The 26,437-nt window shown below is 43.7% G+C and overlaps 1 protein-coding gene across 4 annotated transcripts in view; it reads right to left on the bottom strand.

The window, feature by feature from the left end:
• Positions 1-26,437, bottom strand: part of SLC4A5 (solute carrier family 4 member 5) — a 140,714-nt gene that overhangs the window by 107,130 nt on the left and 7,147 nt on the right. For 2 of the 4 annotated variants that reach the window (XM_033175144.1, XM_033175148.1), the window contains exon 1: positions 3,283-3,431. In XM_033175144.1, coding sequence (XP_033031035.1) covers positions 3,283-3,310 — 28 coding nt within the window. In that variant the 5' untranslated portion in view covers positions 3,311-3,431. Of the gene's footprint in view, positions 1-3,282; positions 3,432-6,056; positions 7,307-12,319; positions 12,471-17,507; positions 17,557-21,409; positions 21,487-26,437 lie in introns of those variants that run through there. The other 2 variants (XM_033175145.1, XM_033175147.1) reach the window with 2 other exon arrangements.

Here is a 26,437-nt window from a genome sequence, read left to right on the forward strand (position 1 = left end):
TGAGGTGACAAGTATGAAGATCAAAGGCACAGGCTAAGGACAAAGCAGAAGGACAAGACAAATCTGGGTTCCTGAGAATATCACTGAGCTCTGGAATGCTTATCCCTGGATTTCCTGTTACCTGAAAAAAAAAAAATCTCTATATTTAAACTGCTAGTTAAGTTTTATGTTACTTTTAGCTGAGGCCTTCCTAACTGACACACAATGGATGACTGTGGACAGTTCAAACGAATGAACTAGATTTTTATGTATTAACATGTCTAAATCTCAAAAACATAATAAGAAAAAAAAGTTGTAAAACAAAATGATATTATTTACATAAAACTTTCAAACAAACAAAACACTACCAATACTGATTACAGTTACATTTATAAGTAATGAAATCATAAAATTATGCAGAGGAATGATACACACCAACTTCAGGTTACTTCTGGGGAGGGATAAAGTTAATGATGCTTGATGATCTTTGGTATTTTGGATAGATTATACATATACATGTAGGTATGAAACAAATATGATAAAATGTTAACATCTGTTAATTCTGGACAGTAATATATCAATATCTGTCATATTGTACATATTTGAGGTATTTTATTATTAAATTTTTTAAAGTACTTTTAAAAATAACTAAGAGGTCTCCCCAACATTATGAGATAATAGTGTCACACCAAATGGGTCAACTGAGCACTCTGCATAAAAAATGACTGGGAAAAAACCTCCCCACACTTTGCTAGATCATTATGAAATTTTAGAACAGTGACTATGAAGAAAAGAAAGATCCTAAAAACTTGTAGAGTGAAACAATCAGAAACAGGTCACCTGTCAATGAACAGAAAAGCAGAAGACTCCTCCTCAGCAAGTTGAATAAGAGAAGATAATGGGCAGGGTGCGGTGTCTCACGCCTGTAATCCCAGCACTTTGGGAGGCTGAGGCGGGTGTATCACCTGAGGTCAGGAGTTCAAGACCAGCCTGGCCAACATGGTGAAACCCCGTCTCTATTAAAAATACAAAACTTAGCCGGGTGTGGTGGCACATGCCTGTAATCCCAGCTAATTAGGAGGCTGAGACACGAGAATCGTTTGAACCCAGGAGGTGGAGGTTGCAGTGAGCTGAGATTGTGCCACTGCACTCCACCTGGGTGACAGTGAGACTCTGTCTCAAAAAAAAAAAAAAAAGAGAGAGAGAAGATAATGATAGAGCAAAACCACCCCAAATCCAAGGGAGAATGATTTCCAACCTAACATTCTCCACCCAGTCAAACTACCAGTTCAGAGTAGGGGTAAAAGACATTTTCAGACATGTAAAAAATTATTTTACTTCTCTTTCATAACTTCCTAGGAAGTTCTTTAAAAAGTTACCCATCATTAATCAAGAAGGGGAAGACAATGATATGCAGGAGAGAGTGGATGGAATCAGAATAATGAAGAGCAGTCCCCAGATGACAGCCGTGACCTCAAAAATCAATCAGTCCTCAAAAGAACTAGAAAATGAGGCTTCAGAAGAAGCCGCCCAGGGGAAAAAATGAAATGTGAAAGATTTGATACACTCTTGGAGATTTTGGAACAACTCAAGAAAGTGACAGAAAATGCAAAGAAAAAAGATAGCAATTAGAAATACTAGGGAAAAATTAAAACTCTGCAAGGAATAAAATGTGATCATGGCATGTAATCATGAGTATAAACACTGCATTTTGAATGAATTAAAAACAGTGATGATATTCTACACTGGGAGGATAAAAAATAGATGTCTGTGGTTGTAAGTTAAATATTCACTTGTAAGTGGCTAATGTCTAACTTCAATAAATAGCAGGAATAATTATTACTATCATTATTATTAAAAGGTAGCCAACAAAAAAAGCTAAAAGAATTCCTAGTGGTTATCTTTGGGAAGTGGAACTGTGGCATATGGAGGAAGCTGGAATGGAGTTCCATTGCTTTTTATGGAAAGCTCTTACATGTGTTAATTTATTTTTAAATTATAGCTTTTTTATTTTAAACATTTTAAAGTAAATAATTTAATATGCCATGTGTTCCTACTTTATGTGATAATCGTATACTTGAAAATTAACGGTTAAATCTATTTATTCAAAGCAAATCATGTTTAAAATACTTAGCAGAATTACACAACAAAGAACCCTTTAAGGCAGTGGTTCTCAAACTTGAGCGTGCATCATAATACCTAGAAGGCTGCTTTCTGTTTGTTTTCTTGGAGTTGGGGTCTCGCTTTGTCACCCAGCCTGGAGTTCAATGGCGCAATCACAGCTTACTGCAGCCACCAACCTCTAGGCTCAAGCAATCCTTCCATCTCAATCTCCAAAGTAGCTGGAATTACACATGTGAGCAGCTCCAGAAAGCTTGTTAAAATAGATTGCTGGGTCTCATCACCAGAGTGCCTGATTCCATAGCTCTAGGTTGGGGCCTGGAAATGTACATTTCCAACAAGTTCCCAGTTGCTGCTGCTGCTGCTGATCCAACGACCACATTTAAAACCTCTATTCTAAGAAAGTAACTCCCAATTTATATTTTTTATTAAATTGGGTCAGTTGGTGATTTTTAAAAAGCTGATATCTTCCTACTCCAGTATGGTGTGAAGAGTACAGAGAAGGTGAGTAACAGATTTCTTTTCCCATAGAAAACCATCTTCAAATGTCTTAGTGGGTGACTCCATGTCTCCCCAAGCCTCCACAGGAAAGATCATGTGACCCAGCCTGGTCAAACACACCCCATTCCAGCCACAGAGATCGGTTCGGGAATGATCCCATGTCCTTAACTGGGCCAATCAGAATTCTTCCGAGGACATTTCTGCTTGATTCATCCAAAAACTCTGCTCATTCTGGCACTGCTAAGCTGATAAGTTTGGAAGTTACTATTTTGCCTGTCACATGGAGGGAAGCATTCAAGAAAAGTAGAGAAACAGAGTCCAGATAACACTGTGACTCCCTGAATCAGTTAATTTTGAACAGTCCTTCTCAGTTGTGTTGAGCTGTTAAATTTACTTTATTTTTTCTCCTGTTTGAGTTGGGTTTCTCATGTTTGCAATCACAAGTGCCTGACTAATTAAAATGAAATAGAGCTTTCCAATATGTTTTTAAAATGTGTTATTTCCTATTTGAAGTACTATGGATTCTCAGATTGGAAAACAAATGAAAGTTTGTTGGAAAAACAATGAAATGCCTGATTGTCACTGACAAATGACAATACATATGCAAACATAGATGAGAACTCTACAAACTACAGAAGTATGGAGCTATAATGTAGCTATAATATTCCAGTAGATGCATACCTTCCAGTTCTGGACTAGCTGAGACCATTCCTGCCTCATCTCCTCTGTGCCAGGTCCCAACTTCTCACAACTTGAGAGAAGCTCCCTTCCAGGGATATGCAGAAGTAGGAGAAAAACCCAAACTCCCTGACATGATCTTCAAAGGAGTCCATCCATCTGAAGCTGAGTGTTGGCCCTGGGGAAGTGTTTGGATTAGCTCTGCTCTGATTGGCAACTACACTGCCCACTATAAAAGTCCCAACCTAATTTATGAAACAGAATTTCTACCTCCAATATTTCATATAATGTGTATTAGTTGAATGTCGGGTATTTTGCTTTCATCATCTTATTTAATTCTCACTATAATTCAGTGAGATATATAATTTTCACCCCCATTTTACAGATGAGTAAATGAAGACTAAGAGTTAAGTGATTTGTCCTGGATCAAAGAACCAGCCATGGTGGAACCAGGGTTCAAAGTGGATTCTTTTTGATTCCCAAACCTAAGGAAAGAAGGAAGAAGAAAGGGAGGGAGGGAGGGAGGGAGGGGAGGGGAAAGGGGAAGGGGAAGGAGAAAGGGAAAGGGAAGGGGAGAAGAAGGGAAGGGAAGGGAAGGGGAGGAGGAAGGAAGGAGGAGGAAGGGAGAAAGAAGGAGAGAGAGAGATGAAAGAGAAGTAAAGATGTGAGAAACAGAGGGGGCCTGGTATGGGTTACTGATAGTCTTCCACTTCTGGGTTCCAGGCCCTTCCTGAGGCCTGGCTAAACTCCTGTCCACAAGACTTCCCTGGTATTATAATAAATCCCTCCTTGGCAAAAAGGAATTTGATGTTTAAAAAAATAAACATTTTTTTAAAACCCTCTTTTCTCTTCAACTAGCTTCAGCTGATTTGATTTACTTGCATCCAAAAAGTACTAACCAGTACCATCATTCACTACAATATCTTGCCAAAGGAATTGTGCTAGCAACACATCAACCTCTGGCATGCAGCAAATGAAAGGACTTGTAACACTAGGCCCTACCCTGCCCAACTAGCTGTTATTCCCCCATCCATCTTTAGATCATAGAGCGCCTTGGCATTCAGCATGCCTTTACAGTGAGGGAACACACAAAAGTCTCTTCTGTCCTGAGTCAAAAGTCACTTTCCATTTCATTGCCCCTACCACTAGCCTGGAATCACATCTGGGATCCCTGAGAATCCAAAACCCTACTGACCAAATCAACACCTGGGTCGGGCGCAGTGGCTCACGCCTGTAATCCCAGCACTTTGGGAGGCCGAGGCGGGAAGATAACAAGGTCAGGAGTTCGAGACCATCCTGGCCAACATGGTGAAACCCCGTCTCTACTAAAAATACAAAAATTAGCTGGGTGTGGTGGTGCATGCCTGTAATCCTAGCTACTCGGGAGGCTGAGGTAGGGCAATTGCTTGAACCCAGGAGGCAGAGGTTGCAGTGAGCCGACATGGCACCACCGTACTCAAAAACAAAAACAACAAACAAACAAACAAAACAACACTTTAAGCCTGTAAGGCCAAGGATCAGAGTGCTACCCTAGCAAACAGACACACAGGGGTCCCTGCCCAAGCAGCCTGCATGTCCAAAGCAGCAAGGAGGTGGTGACATAGCTAGCTTTGAAGATATATGACACATTTTAGCCATCAGAACCCTTTTGATAGAATCATCTGGTGTTTAGGTGCCCATCCCTTCCCTATCCACAAGGGCACATCAATTCAATCCAACAAATCCTTATTGAGTATCCACTTTGTTCCAGATATTTGCACTAGACACTGGGAACAGAACAAAATAGTTGAATTATTAGGGAAGAAGGGTAAAGCATAGTAATGAATCCTTAAGATTAGACATCCACGTCTCTGGGAAAAACGATAACTAGTAAAAAGGTTGTGCCACATTTTCACTGGTCAGATTTTGGGGAGCTTTTCTTTCCACCCCATATTTTAAGCCACTTGACCTTGATATCTAAGAACTCTAGACCAGCCAACATGGTGTCTGGTGCACCCCTCTGAGAGCCCAAAGTATTTCAGAAAAGGACTTCCCCAAGGGCTTATCTGGGATTATTTTGTGAACTGAATCGACAAGAATGACACGGGGTCATGCTGGGCTTTAGAAAGCTAAGCTAGAAGCCAGGGAAAGGCTACCCTCTCAACCCGTAGCTTGTCCATTGCCTCGGGGCCCTGCAGACTGAAACACCCATGCATGCTCTAGGAGAGAAAGGACAAAACAAACAAATATCCCTAAGAAAACTAGCAGTAGCAAAACCAGGTACCGTATCCAAAACCTAAAAACAAAAATGTGTAATGAAAGGAAACTAGTCATTATTCTGTTTCTATCTTGAGATGTTACATTAGCAGACATAATTTATTTTCCCATGGTTTTCTGTAAGTCTCAGGGTTTTTGCTACTTCATAAATATTTCACCCAGTCTAACACATTTGACAAAGACAACATAAATTTACGTGCCTAGAAGAGAAAGATTCCGTTCTATTAGATGAGAACAAGATAGAACTCACTCACCACGGTGTCAGACAGAACAAGTCTCCTGTCATTTCTGTTAATTTGGAGTGGTTTTGCACCCACAAACCTCAAGGCACCAGGGTGACAAAAACAGAAAATCAAATATTCTATACTCATTTGGAAGATTTGCCCAGCTTTTCCGGTATTCTCCTCTTCAGTGTGTGTGAAGCTTACTCTTAAATACTCTGTGTTCATGCTATAAAGCACATTTTCCCTTATCTGCATAGCTCTGTCTACTTTCTCTGAAGCTTCCAGCTGCAAACTTACCTTTGTGTTCTCAGCTCTGGAAACCAGGACCCAAATCCCACGGAGGCCAGAACCACTTGCTCTGTTCCTGTTGGGTGGCAAGAAGGGCTTTCTGTGGTTTCCAGGCTGAACCGTATTTGGGGCATTGGAGATTGACTTCTGAGGCTCAGTGGCGGCCAGCCATGTGACCAAGGTTGGGGGAGGGACGCTCCTGCAGGGTCAGGGATGGATGCCTGGTTGACTGACAGACCAAGGTATAGCAGGGTCTGAATAGAGCTGGCCATGATCATAGGCAGATGGCTTTGCTCTAAATTTCTTCTTGAATTTTAACTTGGTGATCTTTTTATGGCAGTGGTATATTCCAGCCTTGGTTCTGAAATGCTATTTTATCTCCCTGCATAGTTTTTAACCCAGATTCTTTTTGGATTCTGTCTTGGAGGGATGTTAGAGCTGGAAGAGAACTTGGAGAATCCAGTCCTATCTCAAGGTTGCCCATTTCATACAATGAAAAATTGGGGCCCAGAGAGGGGCACTGGCATTTCCAGGAACCTATAGAGATGTGGGCCTGTTGTTAGGTACTGGGATGACCCCACTTGGCTCAAAATTACAGCTCACTTGAATGTCTCCAACTTTTACATTGTTAGAGCTTTGAGGACTGCTGAGATGTCAATAAAGGATCTTCCGACATTGCAAGTACCTAAATATTCAGCTGTCAGATTAGGGCATGACTTGGAAATAGTGGCAGTCTGCACTTGTGGTCAATGAGTTTATATAAACATGTGTACTTATTTTTAGGTATCTCTAACTCAATCTTTGTAAAATGCTCCAAGGTGATCTTTTTAGAGGGATCAGGTGACACCAAAAGCTAGAGACATTTTTTTTCTTTAACCTCAAAGACCTTGAAGACCTCTCTAGACTATAGCCATGCAGGTAGCCTCCTAGTTCACACCTGTCTCTCCAGCCAAAAGGATGGCTGCTGGCTCTCTGCTGACAAAAGAAGAGGTGGCAGGAATGATGGAGAAAATGATAGAGGCAGAGGTGTTGGTTGTAGAAGTAGCAGTAAAATGGTGGCAATGTAGATGAAGGTGTGAAGTGTAGATGAAGTTGTGAAGTACAGATGCAGGTGATGAGGTATAAATGGAGATGTGGGGTATAGATGGAGGTGTGAGGTATAGATGGAGGTAATGAGATGTAGATAAAGATGATAAATTGGCTGGGCATAGTGGCTCACACCTGTAATCCCAGCACTTTGGGAGGCTGAGGCAGGCAGATCACCTGAGGTCAGGAGTTTGAGACCAGCCTGAAACCAACATGGAGAAATCCCATCTCTACTAAAAATACAAAATTAGCCAGGTGTGATGGTGCATGCCTGTAATCCCAGCTACTCAGGAGGCTAAGGCAGGAGAATCGCTTGAACCTGGGAGGTGGAGGTTGCAGTGAGCCGAGATCATGCCATTGCACTCCAGCCTGGGCAACAAGAGTGAAACTCCATCTCAAAAAAAAAAAAAAAAAAGGTAAGTAGTAGATGGAGGTGAGGAGATGTAGACAGATAGATAGATGGTGAGGTGTAGATGGAAGTGTGAGGTGTAGATGGAGGTGTTGAGGTATAGATGTTAGTGTAAGGTGTAGATAGAGATGGTGAGGTATAAAAAAAAAATTAGCTGGCGTGGTGGCACGTGCCTATAATCCCAGCTACTTGGGAGGCTGAGGCAGGAGAATTGCTTGAACCCAGGAGGCAGAGGTTGCAGTGAGCCAAGATTGTGCCACTGCACTCCAGCCCAGGCAACAGGGCAAGACTCCATCGAAAAAAAAAAAAAAAAAAGATGGTAAGGTGTAGATGGAGGTGGTGTGAGGTGTAAATGGAGGTGTAAGGTATAGACGGAGATGATGAGGTGTGAGGTGTAGACAGAGATGATGAGGTGTATGTAGAGAGAGGTGGTGCGGTGTATATGGTGGTTTGAGGTATAAATGGAGGTTCTGAGGTATAGATGGTGGTGTAAGGTGTAGATGGAGGTGGTGAGGTGTATATGGAAAGGATCAGATGTAGATGGAGGTATGAGGTGTAGATGGGGTGTGAAGTGTAGCTGGAAACGTGATATGTGAATGGAAGTGGTGAGGTGTACATGGAAGTGATGAGATGTAGATGGAGGTGGTAAGTTGTAAACAGAGGTGTGAGGTGGAGATGGAGATGGTGAGGCAGTATATAGTGGTGTGAGGTATAGATGGGAAGGTGTGAGGTATAGATGGGAAGGTGTGAGGTATAGATGGAGGTATGAGGTATACATGGGGGTGGTGAGGTGTGAACAAGGGTGGTGAGGTGTAGATGGTGATGGTAAAGTCTAGATGGAGGTGGTGAGGTCTAGATGGAGTTGTGTGGTGTAGGTGTAGGTAGTGAAATATAGGTGAGGGTGGTGAGGTGTAGATGGTAGTGGTGAGGTATAGATGGTGGTCGTGAGGTGTAGATGGAGGTGCTGATGTCTAGACGGAGGTGGTGAGGTCTAGATGGAGGTTTGTGGTATAGATGTAGGTGATGAGGTATAGGTGAGGGTGATGAGGTGTAGATGGTGATGGTGATGTCTAGATAGAGGTGATGAGGTCTAGATGGGGGTGGTGATGTCTAGATGGAGGTGTATGGTGTAGGTGTAGATGGTGGTGGTGAGGTCTAGATGGAGGTGTGTTGTTTAGGTGTAGGTGGTGAGGTATAGGTGAGGGTGGTGGGGTATAGATGACGGTCGTGAGGTCTAGATAGTGGTGGTGAGGTCTATATTGGAGGTGGTGAGGTCTAGATGGAGGTGTGTGGTTTAGGTGCAGTTGGTAAGGTATAGGTGAGGGTAGTGAAGTCTAGATGGTGGTGGTGAGGTCTAAATGGAGGTGTATGGTGTAGGTGTAGGTTGTGAGGTATAGGTGAGGTTGGTGAGGTATAGATGGTGGTGGTGAGGTCTAGATGAAAGTGGTGATGTCTAGATGGAGGTAGTGAAGCCTAGATGGAGGTGTGTGGTTTAGGTGTAGGTGGTGAGGTATAGGTGAGGGTGGTGAGGTCTAGATGGTGGTGGCGGTGAGGTCTAGATGGAGGTAGTGAGGTCTAGATGGAGGTGTGCAGTTTAGGTGTAGGTAGTGAGATACAGGTGACGGTGGTGAAGTGTAGATGGAGGTGGTGATGTCTAGATGGAGGTGACGAAGTCTAGATGGTGGTGGTGAGGTCTAGATGGAGGTAGTGAGGTCTAGATGGAGGTGGTGAGGTCTAGATGGTGGTGAGGTCTAGATGGAGGTGTGTGGTTTAGGTGTAGGTGGTGAGGTATAGGTGAGGGTGGTGAGGTGTAGATGGTAGTGGTGAGGTGTGGATGAGGGTGTGATGTGTAGATAGAGGTGGTAAGGTGTAGATTGGGGATGTGGAGGCAGTGATAGTGATGAAGGAAGGAGTTAGAAGTCCTTGTGCATGATGGAATAGAAGATTCTTGTTGCTATTATGCTGATAAATGTGGAAGAGCCTGTCCTCCTTTGATTACACATGTGAAATGGTGAAACTTCACCATTAGGAGTATGGAGAACCTTATTCTTTCAGAGCCATGGTACCTGTGGGAAATCACTTCACCTCTCTGGGCCTCAGTGTTCTTGGAGCAGAGGTTGCTCTATTAAATGGCATTTGTTAGGGGGAAACCTACCTCTCCCGCTCCAAGCACTTTTGCCTCATCTTATAAAGTGGGAACTTCTGTCCTTGCTGCAGCCTTGAGAAAAGTACTCTCCACTTACTGCTCTACCTCCTAACTCATGGTTTCTAGCAGAGGATAAGTGGTTCATGCACTTGGAGAACTGGAGCACATAAAATGGGCATATGTCACGACTCAGGTTCTTCTGGGTTTTCTCCTTTTGGGAACAGCCCCCCCAGAGAAGGCCTGTGCTTCCCTCCTCTCCTCTTCTTTTCATGGCAAGCTTTCTAGGGCAGGTTCTTGCCTTGTGGGATAGAGGCATCTTCCAGTTCTGGGTAGATAAGTTTCATTTTGAGGGAAAGAATTAGGAAGCCCAATTGTACATTCAAAACTACATTCTCCAATCAGCTTTAGCTGTCATAAATTTATGTTAAGTCCCAGCTGCTTGACTTCTATATCTTATTTCTCATTTGATTCCAAGGACAGAGGAGTTGTGAACAAGTATCATTCTCAAAGTCCAGCACTGAAGAATTAATAAAAGAGCCCACTTAGACTGGGTTGGACTCAAGGATCTCTTAAGTTTCTTTTAAGCTCTACTGCCCTATGATTCTATGTGTCTAAGTGAACTTATCGCTGAAGCAAAATAAATATATATTGATAGTTCTGGGTCAGATATTGGGATTCTTAAAGGATAACTTCCCAAGCTCTGACTCCCTTCTTTCCTGCTTTTCAACTGGATGAAGACCTCTGATCTTCAAGCATCTTCCTCTTCTCCCCATATACCAGCTCCTCATGGCTTCATTTACTTCCCCTTCTGGTCTGGACATCATAATGAATCCTTTCCTCTCTTCTCTCATTGATACCCATAACCTCTTATTCCTGCCCTGCCAATCTCTTGGGCAAAATCAGCCCATTCATTAACTTCTTCCTCCTGCACTAAGTTCTCTTTTGTCTCTGGAGAAAGCCTGTCTTCAGTGGGAGAGAACAAAGCCAATACATAGAATGGCAGAGGGGTGTCCATTTGTGTGTGTGTGCATGTATGTGCATGAAAGAGAGAGAGAGATGAGGAGGGAGAGAAAGACCTAGTCCTGTGATGTGTATAGCCAACTTCATCCCTGCCCTTCCCTGTGGTTTAGTTTTGTGAGCCAAAAAATGTTGAGAGAAGATATGGCTACCCCTTTTCTCTCTGCTCCCTGTCCTCTGGCCTCCTTCCATGTTACAGCCAAGGACATGCCAAGCCAGCCACTCAGCTGTGGCACTGGAGTAAATGCTTGGGGGATACTGTCAATTCTTCCTCACTACCAAAGTGGTAACAGCTGAGGCTCACGCACTGGTCTTGGGGAAGGGGAAAGAACTGGCCCCAGTGGTCCTCAGTCATGGGTGCCTTCCTCTGGGAACATCTGGCAATGTCTGGATCTACTTTGGTTACACTGGAGGGAAGGTCACTACTGGAGGGAGGGTACTTCTGGCCTCTAGTGGGTAATGGCCAGAAATGCTGCTAACATCCTACAAGGATGGCCCCCACAACAAAAACATTATCTGACCCCAACTATCAATGGTGCCATGGTCAAGAAATCCTGGATTAGGGCATGCAGTCTCTGGTTCTAGGCTCTCACTCAGGCAAAAGGAGCACTCAACATAGGCCCACCTCACTCGCCAGGGATCTGCCAGGAGAGGGAGCTGAAGATTCTTAGTACAGTTGGCCCTCTACATCCACAGGTTCCTAACCCAAGGAGTCAACCAACAGCAGATCAAAAATATTTGAAAAACTAAAAATAACAATACAACAATAAAAATAATACAAATACTCCCAAAATACAGCATAAAAAACTATTTACATAGCATTTACATTGTATTCGGTATTAGAAGTAATCTAGAGACGATTTAAGATAAACAGAGGAGGCCAGGCGTGGTGGCTCACGCCTGTAATCTCAGCATTTTGGGAGGCCGAGGTGGGCGGATCACGAGGTCAGGAGATCGAGACTATCCTAACTAATATGGTGAAACCCCGTACTAAAAATACAAAAAAAAAAATTAGCCGGGCATGGTGGCACACGCCTGTAGACCCAGCTACTCGGAAGGCTGAGGCAGGAGAATGGTGTGAACCCAGGAGGCGGAGCTTGCAATGAGCCGAGATCGTGCCACTGCACTCCAGTCTGGGCGACAGAGCAAGACTCCGTCTTAAAAAAAAAAAAAAAAAAAGATAAACAGAGGATTGTGTAGGTCACATTTTATGTGAAGGACTTGAGCATCCTCAGATTATGGTATCTGCAGGTGGTCCTGGCACCAATCCCTTGCAGATGCTGAGGGATGACTGTTTGACCTCTGTGCCTCCATTTTCTTCAGATACCTGGTGGAAGGTGATGACTGCTCACTGGGATGGATTCCCTTCCATCTCCTGGCTAAATGCCATCTGAACCCCACCTGGGTTTGACATCTGGAAGGATTTAGGTAGGTCTGACCTAGGACCATGCATGGGGGCAAAATTCTGTGAAGAAAATAGCAGCTTCCTACCCTGGAGAGACCTGCGTGGCTTAGGCCCTTGTTAGTGGGACCGAGGATTAATTTGGGAGCCCTGGCAGGCTTATCTAGAACCTTTACCCACAAGAAGTTCCCCACAGGCTGGGCAAGACTCACTACAGTATGTGCAATTTTTGGCTTCCAGATTGTTTGTGCCAAGTTTTGGCAGGTGGTACAATATTGGCTGCCCCAGATTCTTGTCTGCTTTAGCTGCTTTTGAACTGTGTCCAGGGTTGAGAAGGGAACATACTGTGATGGTGTCAGCACTCTGCAGGAAGGTGAAAAAAGGTGAGGGATATGTTAAAGAGAAGCTGAGACACTGTAAGAGGCCAAGCCCAGGTGATGCTGTGGAGGAGTTCTCTTTCTTCACCATCCCTATCTACTTTCCAATTGCTGCTGTGGCCTATGGACTCAGCTCACTCTACAGCAGCCACGATGCAAGTCTTGCTGTTCTTCTAACACCCCAGGCTCACTTCCACCTCAGGACCTTTGCACTTACTGTTTCCCCAGTCTTCAGCCTGACTTGTTACCTCATGTATTCAACTCTTTGGTCAAATGCTATCTACCCAAGAACACCTTCCCTGACTAGCCCATCTAAAATGCCCCTCTCTGGTCCTTAACTCTGCTTTATTTGTCTAAGTGGCATTTCTATTCAAAACCACATCATGTATTCATTCATTTGTTCACTTTTTCTGTCCTTCTAATATGACAGAAAGTTTATCTGATTCACTGATGTATCTGATACCTAGAATAGAGTCTGGCTCATAAATAATTGGGTCTAAATCCTGACTCAACTAACTGTGGGATCTTGGGCAATTTCTCCTTTTTTTTCACTGCAATTTCCTCAACTGAAAAAAATTCAAATAATAATTATATCTACCTCGCTGGTTATCTGAATCAATGTGAAACCTTAGGTCAATGTCTGGCCCACAGGGAATAGTTAGTATTAACTAATAATATTATTATAATTATTACACCCTCAGGGAGAAGCTCACATGTCTATCCTGAGGAGGAGGGGAGGGCGATGAGCAGTACTCCTAGCAGCTTGCAGGAGCGGAACCGTCTTTGTTGCTTCTCCAGGAACCAAGTCCTGTTCTCCCCTCTCGCCTGCTCTCTGCTGCCCTCTGGAGGCCTTCAGTGGAGTCAGGCAGGGAGCTGATTCAGGGACGCCACAGATTACGTATCTCCCACGGAGAAGAATGAGGCATTGCTGGATGACAGTCCCTCTACTTAAGCGACCCAGAGCCCAGGGAAGCATCTTGGGCCTTGGCAGAGCTGCCACTAGAGCCATCATTTGGCAAACACAATTGGGAATCATTGAGGCCACAGAGGAAATGTGGGTACCTAGGAACTCATTCTTCAGACAGATCCCCAAACGGAATCAGAACCAGCATGCAGCCAAGCAAGGGCTGCGCCTTCCTTCCCCTCTCCCCAGGCTGTACTTCCTTAGCCAAGGGACAGTTCTCTGATCACCTCAGCCAACCTAAGCTACCTGGAAAAATAGTTCTCACCCTGTGCCCCTGTGCCTCTTGGTCAGAGCGTATGTCACTGGCTGGGCCAAGTGATCTTCATGTCAACCTAAAATGAGAGGGCTATGGAAAGACATCCCTTTAGAGACATCTGGGAGCTGATTAACTAACAAGAACCTGGAGACACCAGCACTGTGTGATCAAAAGATACAATGGACGGAAAGATTTCATTTCAATAAAAACAAAAACCCTAAAACATCTAGAAATAAACTCACCTAGACATGCATGTTTTATATGAGGACACATGGCAACACTTTGCTAAGAAACATATAATAAGACATCATATTTCTGGATGGGAAAACTGAATAGGGCAAATATGCTTAAGTTCAGACATTTATATATTTTTTAAATACAATTCCAAGGGCATTTTGAATGAAAATGACCAAAAAAATCATGGCTAAAGTATGAGCTTAGAATTTATTGAGTTTTTACTATGTGCTAGGCTCAGGGCTGAGAGCTTTACATACTTTACCTCAATTAATCCTCACAGCAACCTCAAGAGGTCATTTTCTTTCTTTCTTTCTTTCTTTACTATGGAGACAGGCTCTCACTCTGTCACCCAGGCTAGAGTGCAGTGGCACTCTCACAGCTCCCTACAGCTTTGACCTCACAGGCTCAAGAAATTCTCCCGCCTCAGCCTCCCAAATATCTGGGACTACAGGCAGATGCCACACCACACCAGGCTACTTTTTAATTTTTTTGTAGAGATGAGGTCTCAATATGTTGCCCAGGCTGGTCTCGAGCCTGGGCTCAAGCAATCCTCCCACCTCGAGCCTCGAGCCTGGGCTCAAGCAATCCTCCCACCTCGGCCTCCCAAAGTGCTAGGATTACAGGCATAAGCCACCACGCCTGACTGAGGTCATTATTAATATTTATGAAAGACAGGTTGGGAAAGTGATTAAGAGCAGGAGATCACATGATTTTGAACAAGTTACTTACGACTGTGGGAAATGGCTTCCTCATCTGGAATGATAGCAGCTATCCCACAGGTTTATGGTCAGTATTAAATGAGGTAACATACATGAAACATTGAGAACAGTGCTTGGCAAGTAGAAGCACTGATATGAACTACTATTATCTTCATTTACAGACGAAGAAACTAAAGCTTAGAGAGGATAACATAATTTGTCCAAGTTCACACAGCTGATAACTGGCTGCCCTGGCCTGAGGGATGGGAGTAGGGAGTCTTGCCTGCAAGATCTGAAAAATTATAAAATCATAATAGTTAAAAACAGGAAGCACATCTTGTATAAGATATTTTTATATGCCTTACAAGATCATGTTCTGAAATATTAGTCAATGCCTTCTCCAGCCTGATACTCTCTTTACCTCTCTCCCTTCCCTGCCTCAAATAACCAGGCCATTCTCTGCTCAGTGCTGCAGGGAACATGTGTGAAAACAGAAGGAAGAGGTAAGGAGCCTCTTTCCTTAGGGGAATAGAAAAGACTTCTGGCCTAGACCTAGACCAAAGTGTGGGAGAAAATGGTCATGAGAAAGATCAAGGCGTTTCCTGCCCCTATATCCAAGAAGAATCCCCAGGGCAAGGACAAGGGCTGGAGGGAAGTTGAGAAACATTGACTTTGCTAGGTCCTGGAGGTTGAAGTCCCAATCCCTGCTCCCTGGGCTGAGCCCCACCGAGAAAGCAGCATCCTTCACAATCTGTGGATCTGAGAGCAGAGAATAGAATGGCTACTGGGTATATCTAGGCCAAAGGGACCCTAGGCAAGCTCCCTGAGGCTGCTTGAAGAGGTGGAGAGAGACTTAGACCTCCACAATAACCTGCAGGCACCAGGACCGGATGGGACAAGGAGAGATGACATCAAGGGCAGGACCCTTTGTAGGTCACTGAGAGTCTAGAACCCTGCACTCCACCCCACCCCAAATCCAAAATGGAAACTGCAAAGGAAACTCAGAACTGACTGAGATTAAGGGTCAGCACCTTTTTAAAGAGTGGGGCTCAAGTATAGATGAAGGAGAATTTTATTTTATTATTTATTTATTTATTTTTTTGAGACGGAGTCTCACTCTGTCGCCCAGGCTAGAGTGCAGTGGCCGGATCTCAGCTCACTGCAAGCTCTGCCTCCCGAGTTTACGCCATTCTCCTACCTCAGCCTCCCGAGTAGCTGGGACTACAGGCGCCCGCCACCTCGCCCGGCTAGTTTTTTGTATTTTTAGTAGAGACGGGGTTTCACCGTATTAGCCAGGATGGTCTCGATCTCCTGACCTCGTGATCCGCCCATCTCGGCCTCCCAAAGTGCTGGGATTACAGGCTTGAGCCACCGCACCCGGCAGAAGGAGAATTTTATAAACAAACTAATTTTTGTTACACACTTGAGTTTAGGGGCTAAAACTCGTAAAGGATAGATTTTTAAGAAAATAGTGTTGGGGAAATGCACTGTTTAAAAAATCCATTTAGAAGAGAAGATTGGGCAGTGAACAAAGGCAGCAACTTAAAATCATTTGTGGGCCTCAGCACATATTATTGATCTCTGCTCTGAAATTAAAGGTAATTTGTTCCTTAGGATTGAGCTGAATTTGCACCCGATCTGCCTTGGACAGTAATCATCTGCCCCTATTGTCTTGCCTTCATAATTGGTCGTGCTCCTTTCATTCTCAAAAGAGTCCCAGTTTGAGCAGTAAATTAAGTGGTTACTCTGCTTAAGATCTTTAAATGAGAGTGATCCCATGGGTGGGCTGACTCTGAACTAGGTATCGTGAAACAGAAAGTAAGGCTTTCCAGGCAGGTGTGGCTGGAGGCCAGTGGGACCCGACGTGGAGCCTCTGGAGGGCAGAGAACCTCAGGTGGATGGGAAAGGAAGGCAAGGTAAAGGGCAGGTGGGGCGTCAAGAGAGGGTCAGGTGCTGGGTAGTTAAGAGGACAGTGGCGAGATCAGAGTGGAATGTTTGAATTTAATATTTCAGAGATGGAGCAGCTAAGGATAATGGTGTGGCCCAGGTTTTGACCATAGGCACAAGAGGGAGAAATGGAGGCAAATGGAGGCCTGATTGTGTTTGGGGACAGGAATTGGGCACTGGGGAGACACACGGATGGGGTTTGTCTCTACTCTTGTATTCTTTTCAAATGTTGAATCTTGTAACTGTATTAACTATTTAAAAAATCTACAAGTAAAATTAAAATGTAAAGGATTCCAGGCTACCTTGTCCATTGATTATTCTAGGTCAACAGTTGAAGCATTTTATCAAGTTTTTAAAACCCCATTATAAAACAAATGGCCTTTAAACATTTGAAAACATGCTCAACTTCATTCATTTAAAGAAAAAGAATGCAAATCTGAGCCACAATGAAATAACTTTCAGATTGGCAGATATCAAGAAATTTTCCAACAGTGAGAGAAGAGGGCAACGGGCCCTCATACATCTACTTGCAAGTGAGATGCAGATAAGCACAGCCTTGATGGGGCCGGTTTGGCTGTATTTATATAACTTTAAAATGGACATACCTGGCCAGGTGCAGTGGCTCACGCCTGTAATCCCAGCACTCTGGAAGGCTGAGGCAGGTGGATCACTTGAGGCCAGGAGTTCAAGATCAGCCTGGCCAACATGGTGAAACCCCAGCTCTACTAAAAAAATACAAAAGTTAGCCAGGCGTGGTGGCTATAGTCCCAGCTACTTGGGAAGCTGAGCCATGAGAACTGCTTGAACCCGTTAGGCAGAGGTTGTGGTAAGCCCAGATTGCACCACTGCACACTCCAGCCTGGGTGACAGAGCAAGACTCTATCTCAAAAATAAATAAATAAATAAATGAAATGGACATACCTTTTGGTAACAGCAACTCTTTATCTGGAAAGTTATCTTACACTCCCACCTGTGGACAAAAACAGAGATGTGGTTTGGGACAGTTACTCACCTCCCTGTGCTTATGTCACAGTTATAGTGAGAATTAAAGGATACATGGGAAGGATTTTAACAAGGGCCCGGCACATGGTAAGCATTCAGGAAATGCTGGCTGTTATCATCAGAGCATTGTTCATGGTGGCAAAACATTGGAAACAACCTGAATGTCCATGAATAAAGGACTGATTTTAAAAAAAGAAAGAAAAACAAGTTTTGTCTCTACTTTGGAAAGCCATGAAACTTTTAAATAGAATGGGATATTCTTTAAATGGTGCTATTGAGTGATTTTTTTAGAAATATTGTTAGGGGAGGGAGAGCATCAGGAAGAACAGCTAATATCTGCTGGGCTTAATATCTAGGTGACAGCAAACCACCATGGCACACATTTACCTATGTAACAAACCTGCATATCTGGCATATGTACCCCTGAACTTAAAATAAAAGTTAAATAAAAAAATTAAAAGGTTTTTAAATTTTTTAAAAAGAAATATTGTTAAGTAGGAAAAAGGGAAAGTGTAGAAGAGTGCTTATGGCTGTCATCATGCCTGTGTAGAGGATGCCTATGGGTACGGTATGGTCTCTCCAGGGAAGAGGTCACAGAAACTGGTCAGAAACTGGTTACAGTGATGCTTCCTGGAAGGGGAACTTGGAGGTCGGGGCTCAGGGAACTCTATGACTTCTTGTACCTTTTATACTGTCCACCATGCAGAGGTATTCCCTATTCAAGAACAATTAAATAAATTCCACTTCTGGGTATATACCCAAGAAAACTGAAAGCCAGGATTCAAACAGATAGCTTGAATTATATGCCAATGTGCATATCAGCATTCTTCACAATAGCTAAAAGGTGGAAACAACCTAAGTATTCATCGACAGATGGACAAATAAAATGTGGTATATACATACAATCGCGATTTAGCCTTAAAAAGGAATGAAATTCAGACACATGCTACAACATGAATGAACTTAAGGACATCATGCTAAGTGAAATAAGCCAGACACAAAAGGACAAATACCGTATGAGTCCACTTCTAGAGGTACCTAGAATTGTCAGATTTATAGATACAGAAAGTAGATTAATGGCTACTAGGGCCTGGGGCAGTGGGAAATGGGGAGTTAATGTTTAATGGGTACCAAGTTTCAGTCAGGAATGATGAAAAAGTTCTGGAAATGGATGGTGGTGATGGTTGTATTATACAACAATGTGAATATAATTAATGCCACTGAATTGTACATTCAAAAATAGTTAAAATGGTCAATCTTATGCTTATTTTGCCATAAAAGGAAATCATGTAAAGAAAATCAGATAAAGAAATAAAAATATTCCTTTATCACTTTGATAGGAGCTATGTTAAACGTAGATTAATCACAAAGAGCTGTGTTGTATGAGCAACAACAAAGAACAGTCCTATCCAAAAAAGGGCTTTTGTTCTCCAAATTCTGGCATTTAGACCTGCTCTGCTTTGCTGGCTGGCTTTTTGGGAGTTCATGTTTCTGAGCAGGGATGAAAGGCTGAACCAGGACCAGGGGAAGAGGGTAGCTTCATCCAAGATGGAGGAGAAGTGGTCAGGAAAGAGATGATGGGTGGGGGCAGAAGCAGAGAAATTCCCATGGGGCCATGAGGATGAGATAAATGGGGCGGGTGTACGAAAGGGATTGTGACGGGGTGGAGAAAGTTGGCCTTTGAGGGGAATAAAAGAGGAGTTACAGCAGGAACCTGTAAAACAATCACCATGTTCCACTGGTGAGCTGGAGATCACAAACATGTAGTTTTCCTATTCCTCTCGCCTCTTCTCTTCCAGGCAACAACCCTGAAGGGGTTGAGGACCCTGGTTAGCTAAATGAGTGAGGAAGAATGGAAACCAGGGACTCCCCATCCAGACCACCATCCACCATGGGCCTCTGTTCTTTAGCAGCACCAGAAGAGGCTCCACTCCAAGTCAGGATTGAAGTGGCATCATTAGATAGGGCTGGAAATTATAATCATTAAAATGAGACTGAGACCAAGGGTGGCTGGAACAATCTTGTGACTTGCCTAAATTTCATTCAGGGGCAAAGCAAGAGCTAGTCCCACAGAATAAATGTAAAAGAGGCTGGGTGCAGTGACTCATGCCTGTAATCTCAGCATTTTGGGAGGCCGAAGTGGGTGGATCACCTGAGGTCAGGAGTTCAAGACCAGCCTGGTCAATATGGTGAAACCCCATCTCTACTAAAAACACAAAAATTAGCCAGGCATGGTGGTATGTGCCTATAACCGCAGCTACTCAGGAGGCAGGAGAATCGCTTGAACCCAGGAGGTGGAGGTTGCAGCAAGCCAAATATTGTGCCACTGCACTCCGAGACTCCATCTTAAAAAAAAAAATAATAAATGTAAAAGAGCATTAAGAGCAAAAATCAAGCTGCTTTCTGATTTTACCCCATAAATTATGTTTGTTCATTGGAACAGTGCACAATATTAGCTTTAGTTGTAAATTAATATGCATCTGTTAAATAACCTTCTATCTGACTTTGGATTTTAAGCTTTCTGAGGTCAAGGACCATGTGCTGTTTAACCCCACACTGTTCCCACAGCCTGGCAGGCTGCCTCAAATGTACACAGGGGTCACTGAGATGGCTGCTGACTGAATTGCTGACCAAGAGGGACTGTCCCACATCAGGCAGCCCATGCCATTTCTGTGCTCACACGGTGCCCAACACAGAGCAAGGAATCATAAGTCCTGGGTGGCTTGAATTGACTCTTCCTGAAAAAGAGTCTGTGATCTAGGAAGTCCAATATAAAATGATGTTGCAGATTGCCTAGACTTAGAGTAAGAGGGGCAGAAAGGAAGTAGGCATGGATGGTAATTTTGTTTTTCCATCAGGGCTGCTCTCACTCTGGAGTAAGGACAGGAAGGTTAAGACACAAAAGTGGGACTCAACCCAACCCAGCTTATGTCCTATGATACCAGAAGGGAGCATTGCAATGACCTATTAAACCTCAAACCAAGCGGAATCCATTTTTGAGTAAGAGACTCTTACAGGGCTCCTGTCCTCAAAACTATATAAAATTGTCCAAATTACGTACTTCTGAGATAATAAATTAGCAGAAGCAGCACACAGCCCACCTCTTAAGATAGGGAAGTAGGCTGGGTGCAGGGGCTCATGCCTGTAATCCCAGCACTTTGGGAGGTCGAGGCGAGTGGATCACGAGGTCAGGAAATCGAGACCATCCTGGTTAACACGGTGAAACCTCATCTCTACTAAAAATATAAAAAATTAGCCAGGCGTGTTGGCGGGAGCCTGTAGCCCCAGCTACTAGGGAGGCTGAGGCAGGAGAATGGCGTGAACCTGGGAGGCAGTGCTTGCAGTGAGCCGAGATTGCGCCACTGCACTCCAGCCTGGGCGACAGAGTGAGACTCCGTCTCAAAAAAAAAAAGAAAGAAATAGGGAAGTAGATCTCAAGTAGCTCAAGAAACAAAGTTTTCTACAGATGAAGGATGAAGGAAGGAAACCCAAGACCAGTTGATTCTGGTTTGGGAAATGATAACATTGGAGAACACACTCTACTATCTGTTTCTTGTGACATCCTTTGTGCTAAAGTTATCTCCTTTGTTGACATGGCCACCATCCCTACTTCTAGTGCACTGGAGGTAAAAGAGATGTATGAGTGTCTCCATTGCTAAGTGTTTGGTTACTCCCTCCTGGGAGATAAACTTGACTGGAGTAGGTGTGGGCAGGCATTCAGTCAAGCAACAAGCCACTCACTGAGTGCCATCAATGGGGTGGGAAAAGATGACTCTCCTTAGACTGGTCCATCCAAAATAAAGGAAGTGGGGACAGCGTACCTGGGTGGTCTTCAGGGTACTCCTGGAAACATCCCTCAGCTCATGAGCTCACAGCTGAATTCCAAATCCTGGGATGCCTGCTTGGAGGGAGAGTAAAACACCATCTCTCAGGGACAGACGCCCACAAAGCTAGGGGCACTGGGTTTCTAAGTCAGGATTTCATCACGGGCTGGAGGACCCTTTTTTCAGAAAGTCAGCTGATCTCCGGGACTCCTGATACATAAGAACTATGCAGTCTGTCACTTCTAGGGAGAGAGATGGGGACTAGCTCTGGTTTCTCATGCATTCCTTCCCTCTCACTCCCTAAAGACCTCAGGAAACAAATCCTTGGTAATGATGCCTTCTTGGAACCAGAAAGCTTAGTTGAAGTGTGGATTCTTATACAAGTCGAATGTTTTCTGGACTCCTAGAAGACTCAGAGGAGACACCATAAGTAAACCTTATTGAATTGGAAGAAGTGTGAAGTACCATCAACCACTGTGACTTCTATGGCTCAAGAACATGGCATTTAAGAGGGGTAATTAGACCTCTGCACAGGGGTCAACTAGATATAGGTCTCAGTCCCTGACTTTAGAAGTCTGACATTTCACAGATGTGCACACACTACACGCTCCCCTCACAGAGGAAACTGGAGTAGGGGGACAGAGCAGAACAAAATCGCAACACTACTACAGAACAACCTCGTCATTCCATTACTTGTCCTTTGCTATGTTGGAATAGTTACAGATTAATTTCAACAATCAGATCACTCCTTATCTTTGCTGTAAGTCTTGTACCGGCCTTTAGCAAAAAGCAATAAAATTCTCACCTGACTCTCAGTGGGCTGGGGAACCTGCCTATACTATTCAGTTGGTTCACTCACATCTCCACACCAGAACCTACAACCATTCTGTAACTTTTATTTATGTAAAATCCACTCTACTCACCCCAGTGCAGTGGCCTGTGGCTCCTGGGCCCTGACTCCAATTCCTTTAGGGTGGACCTTGCAGTTGGAACCATCCACCTCTCGTTTTTTCTACCTCTGCTATTAACATAGCCCCTCCTCTATTGCCTCACCAACTATTTTCAAACCAAAAAGTCTTTGTCTATTCATAGCCACTGTAAAAGTAACATTCATTTTTCTGTTTTTTAAACTAATGTCTGTGTCTTCAGTGGTTCTCACTGGCTAATCTAATCAGTGTGTTCTAGGGAGGTTTATTCCTTGCCTGCTCAGCTTGCCCCAGCACAATAAAGCTAAGGCATTTGTCTGGGGGAGAATCAGCTCTTTTAAATCAGACAATCCTCAGGAAAGATGTCAGCACCTTTGCCTCTTTTCTCCATGGGCCTGAGATTCAGGAGAATGTTCCACATGCCACTGCCACGCAGCTCTGCAAACCCCAAATCCTGACTCTCTGGAGAAGGATATGGGCAAGGACAAAAAGAAGGCATTTGAACAAACCAAACCCTGCAAGAAAAACTTTGCATACTCAGTGATTTTTCTGGGTTTATCCTGACTTTTGGCCTCTTTTTTTATGAATTCCATTTTTGTTTAAGTGAGAACGATATGGTTGAGAGAGACATAGTGGAAAATGGGAAGTTTGGAGGAAGATGGGAAGGAAGAAGAGAGTCAGTGAGTAGGAAGTGAGAACTGGGAGTGGAGGGAGTGAGGGACGCAATGCTGAGGGACAGGGAAGAGGAGCATGCCAGGAAGGCGCAGCGTCTCTGGACACCTAGCATGGGGCCTGGTGTTTGCACACATGTCCCCTCACTGAACTCTCAACAGTCCAGCAGGGAGAACACTCTCATCCCCAACCTTACAGGGCTGGAACAGAAGCTCAGAGACTTACAGACAGGAAGAAAAGCAGGAGCTAGAAGCCCCATTTAAAAAGCAACTCTGCCCCTCTTCTTCCACAGTCTCTTCTGTGGCTTCTCTAAGGGTCTTCAGCCTCCTTATTTCAGGGTTGACCTTCTGTTTCAGATAAGAAATTTATCTTCTGGTTGGATGTCCTCACTTTCTTCCTAGATCACGTGGAGTTTTCCCTTAGTGGAAAAGCCTCATTCCTGGATCTAGGGCCTGCTGGTGGCAGACATGTGAAAGAACATGTTTCGGAGGCCATGCCCAAGACAACACATTAACCCAACATTATAGTTTCTGTTAATAATCCAAGGAATCAAAGACAGGCAAGACTAGGGAGATCAACACATTCTGGGTCACCAGAGGTATTCCTGGTTTTAGCACAGAAGATCTCTGACCCAGGAAACCCCTTAGTCCCAGGAAGAGCAGCATAGCCTAGGCCAGAAACAGTTTCGGGCCTTAGGGAATTTCCAGCTGGTTGGGAATTCAACAAATTCAGAAGAGTATGAGGCTCCAAAAAGAAGCATAAAGTGAGGGAAGGGTTCAGTGAAAGAAAAATCACCCTTGTTTGGAGGATTACTTTGTTCCACAAATGTTCATGGCTTACCTACCAGCCCTGTGTGTTAAGGAAAAGCTTCGTGGAGAAAATGGCCTTGGAGATGCAGTGAAGGGGTAGGATAGAGGTAGGATTTAGAACACCAGAACTACCAAGGGGTATCTGAGGCAGACGGAAGAAGCCACAAAAAATAAAGATGTAAGAGGTGGGAGAACATAGCATAAGTATCCTGAGAACTAGAGAGCTGTTTCCCTGGCACAGGGCAGGTGTGGGGAAATGAAGGTTTGGGCCTGCGAAGATAGGCTGGGTATTCTATGGAGAGGTGTAAACATCAGCAAACATGTCTGAAGTGAAAGGAATGTGGAATGGGACTTGGTACAAGAATGGAATAATTGGCTTCACAGTGGATTGTAGCACAGGTAGAAAGACCAGTTGAGATGTTACTGCCAAGCATTCAAGTGAAACCTTTTGGTTTCTACCTACCAAGGTCTTGTTCAAATCATTTGGACATTTATTTCAGATACTTTAGGTTTGGGGTTTTTTTGTTTCTCATTTCACACAGGAATTTGAGAGTGAGCTTCATCTGGTTTGGTGAGGATATAGGGAGGTATGGGGCAGGGGCTGTCCCTCCAGGATGCACAAAGGGAACAGGTTTGCAGGCTCAGGAATAGGGAAGAGGATCTGCCCTGGCAGCACTGTGCTTTCTTCCTTGAGTCTAGTGTCTACTGGGAGTTGGCTGTTGCACTGCCTGTCTTCCTGTCCAGCCCTAATGCCTGGTTAGCCGTTAACCAAAGTATGTTCCTTACTTCTTTGAGAGCCTTTCTACCTTGCTAGAGAAAGACAGTCATTTGAATGTTCTCTGTGAGCAAAGGAAAAGGCAGGGTGGTGGTGTGAGACCACAGCCTGAAGTCCCCTGATTGCCACCACCTGCTACAATATCCTGCTGCCACTCCCCAGTTCTGCTGTCTCTGAGCCTCAGTGTTCCACATGAACCAGGCGACTGAAGTGGGGATGGCGGATTTTCTCCCAGAAGGGAAAGTTCTAGGCGTCAGGTCCAAATAAGTGTACTGTAAACCCTTCCTTGTATTCCAGCACTGTTTTGGAATGTTGTTTTTTTTTTCGGCTTTGGATATTTTTCCTTTTTACTTTTTTTTTTCCAGTTCTCTCATGAGGTTGCATACTTTACTTTTTTTCATTTAAAAAACGTAATTCCAGTTGGACTTAGGGAGTAAAGAGAAGTAAATGTAACAGTTCACTTTGCCATCTTAAACGAGTTTTTTACTTAAGGTTGATTTAACATGGTAATTATATTTTTTGTGAATTTCCTAGTCATGTATATGTTTCTATTGATGTGTTTCTTTTTCCTATTTATTTATTTATTTTTGAGACAGAGTCTCACTCTATCACCCAGGCTGGAGTGCACTGGCCACCATCTTAGCTCACCTCTGCCTCTCAGGTTCAAGTGATTCTTGTGCCTCAGCCTCCCAAGTAACTGAGATTACAGGCATGCGCCACCACATCAGGCTAATTTTTGTATTTTTAATAGAGACAGGGTTTTGCCGTGTTGGCCAGGCTGGTCTCAAATTTCTGGCCTCAGGTGATCCACCTGCCTCAGGCTCCCAAAGTGCTGGAATTATAGGCATGAGCCACCACGCCCAGCTTCTTTTTCCTATTTATTTGTAAACGTTACTTATCATATGTTATATTTTTCTTTTTCTTTTTTTGTTTTTAGAGAAAGGTTCTTGCTCTGTCACCCAGGCTGGAATGCAGTGGCGTGATCACAGCTCACTAAAATCTCAAACTCCTGGGCTCAAGCAATCCTCCCACCTCAGCCTCCCAATTATAAATATTTTTCTGTTTGTCATTTGTCATCCAATTTTGTTTACAGTCTTTTTTTCTTTTTCTTACAGAAAGGTTTAATATGGTGTGTGTGTGTGTGTGTGTGTATTTTAATAAAGTCAAATTTATCTGTATCATCCTTTAAGGTTTCTAGTTTTGTTGTCAATCTTAGAAAAGTTTTAGCCATCCCCAACTTTATATACAAAATAAATTTTCTTTATATAGAAAATCTGTATGTTCTAATTTTCTACTAGTTATTTTCCGGTATTGCTTTGTATATTTAAATATTCAATCCAACTGGACTTTGTTATATGGTGTAATATGAGGATTTAACTTGTTTTTCCCAAGTGTTAAATCACCATTTGTAAAATTATGCACCCTGTACCCACCATTCTACACCCGCCTTCCCAAAGGGGCAGACTGAAATCCAGCTGAGGGGACCCATGGTGCTTGATCACATACTAACGTTTCTGTGTGCTTGAGTCTGTTCTCAACCAACCATCCTGACAGTAGGCCCCGCACCTAGTTTCCCTTTCTTACCACTCACTCATCCCTCAAACCATCGTGTTCTGATTTCTGCTCTTTACTGGTCTACAAACATTTCTGTGGCAAAGCTCATCATCAAAGTTCTAATTGCCAAGTTCTGCTGTCTAATTGGACAATTAGACAGTGGACACTTTTCAGATCTTTGCTTGATAGACCTCTCTATTACATCTGATGTTATTGACGATTCTTTCCTTTTTTTTTTCTTCCTGTTTGTTTTGCTTGGTATATTTTACGACTTGTGGCCCATTCAGTA

The sequence above is a fragment of the Trachypithecus francoisi genome, unplaced genomic scaffold (genome assembly GCF_009764315.1).
Source record: "Trachypithecus francoisi isolate TF-2019V2 unplaced genomic scaffold, Tfra_2.0 Lachesis_group17, whole genome shotgun sequence".
Lineage (NCBI taxonomy): Eukaryota > Metazoa > Chordata > Mammalia > Primates > Cercopithecidae > Trachypithecus > Trachypithecus francoisi.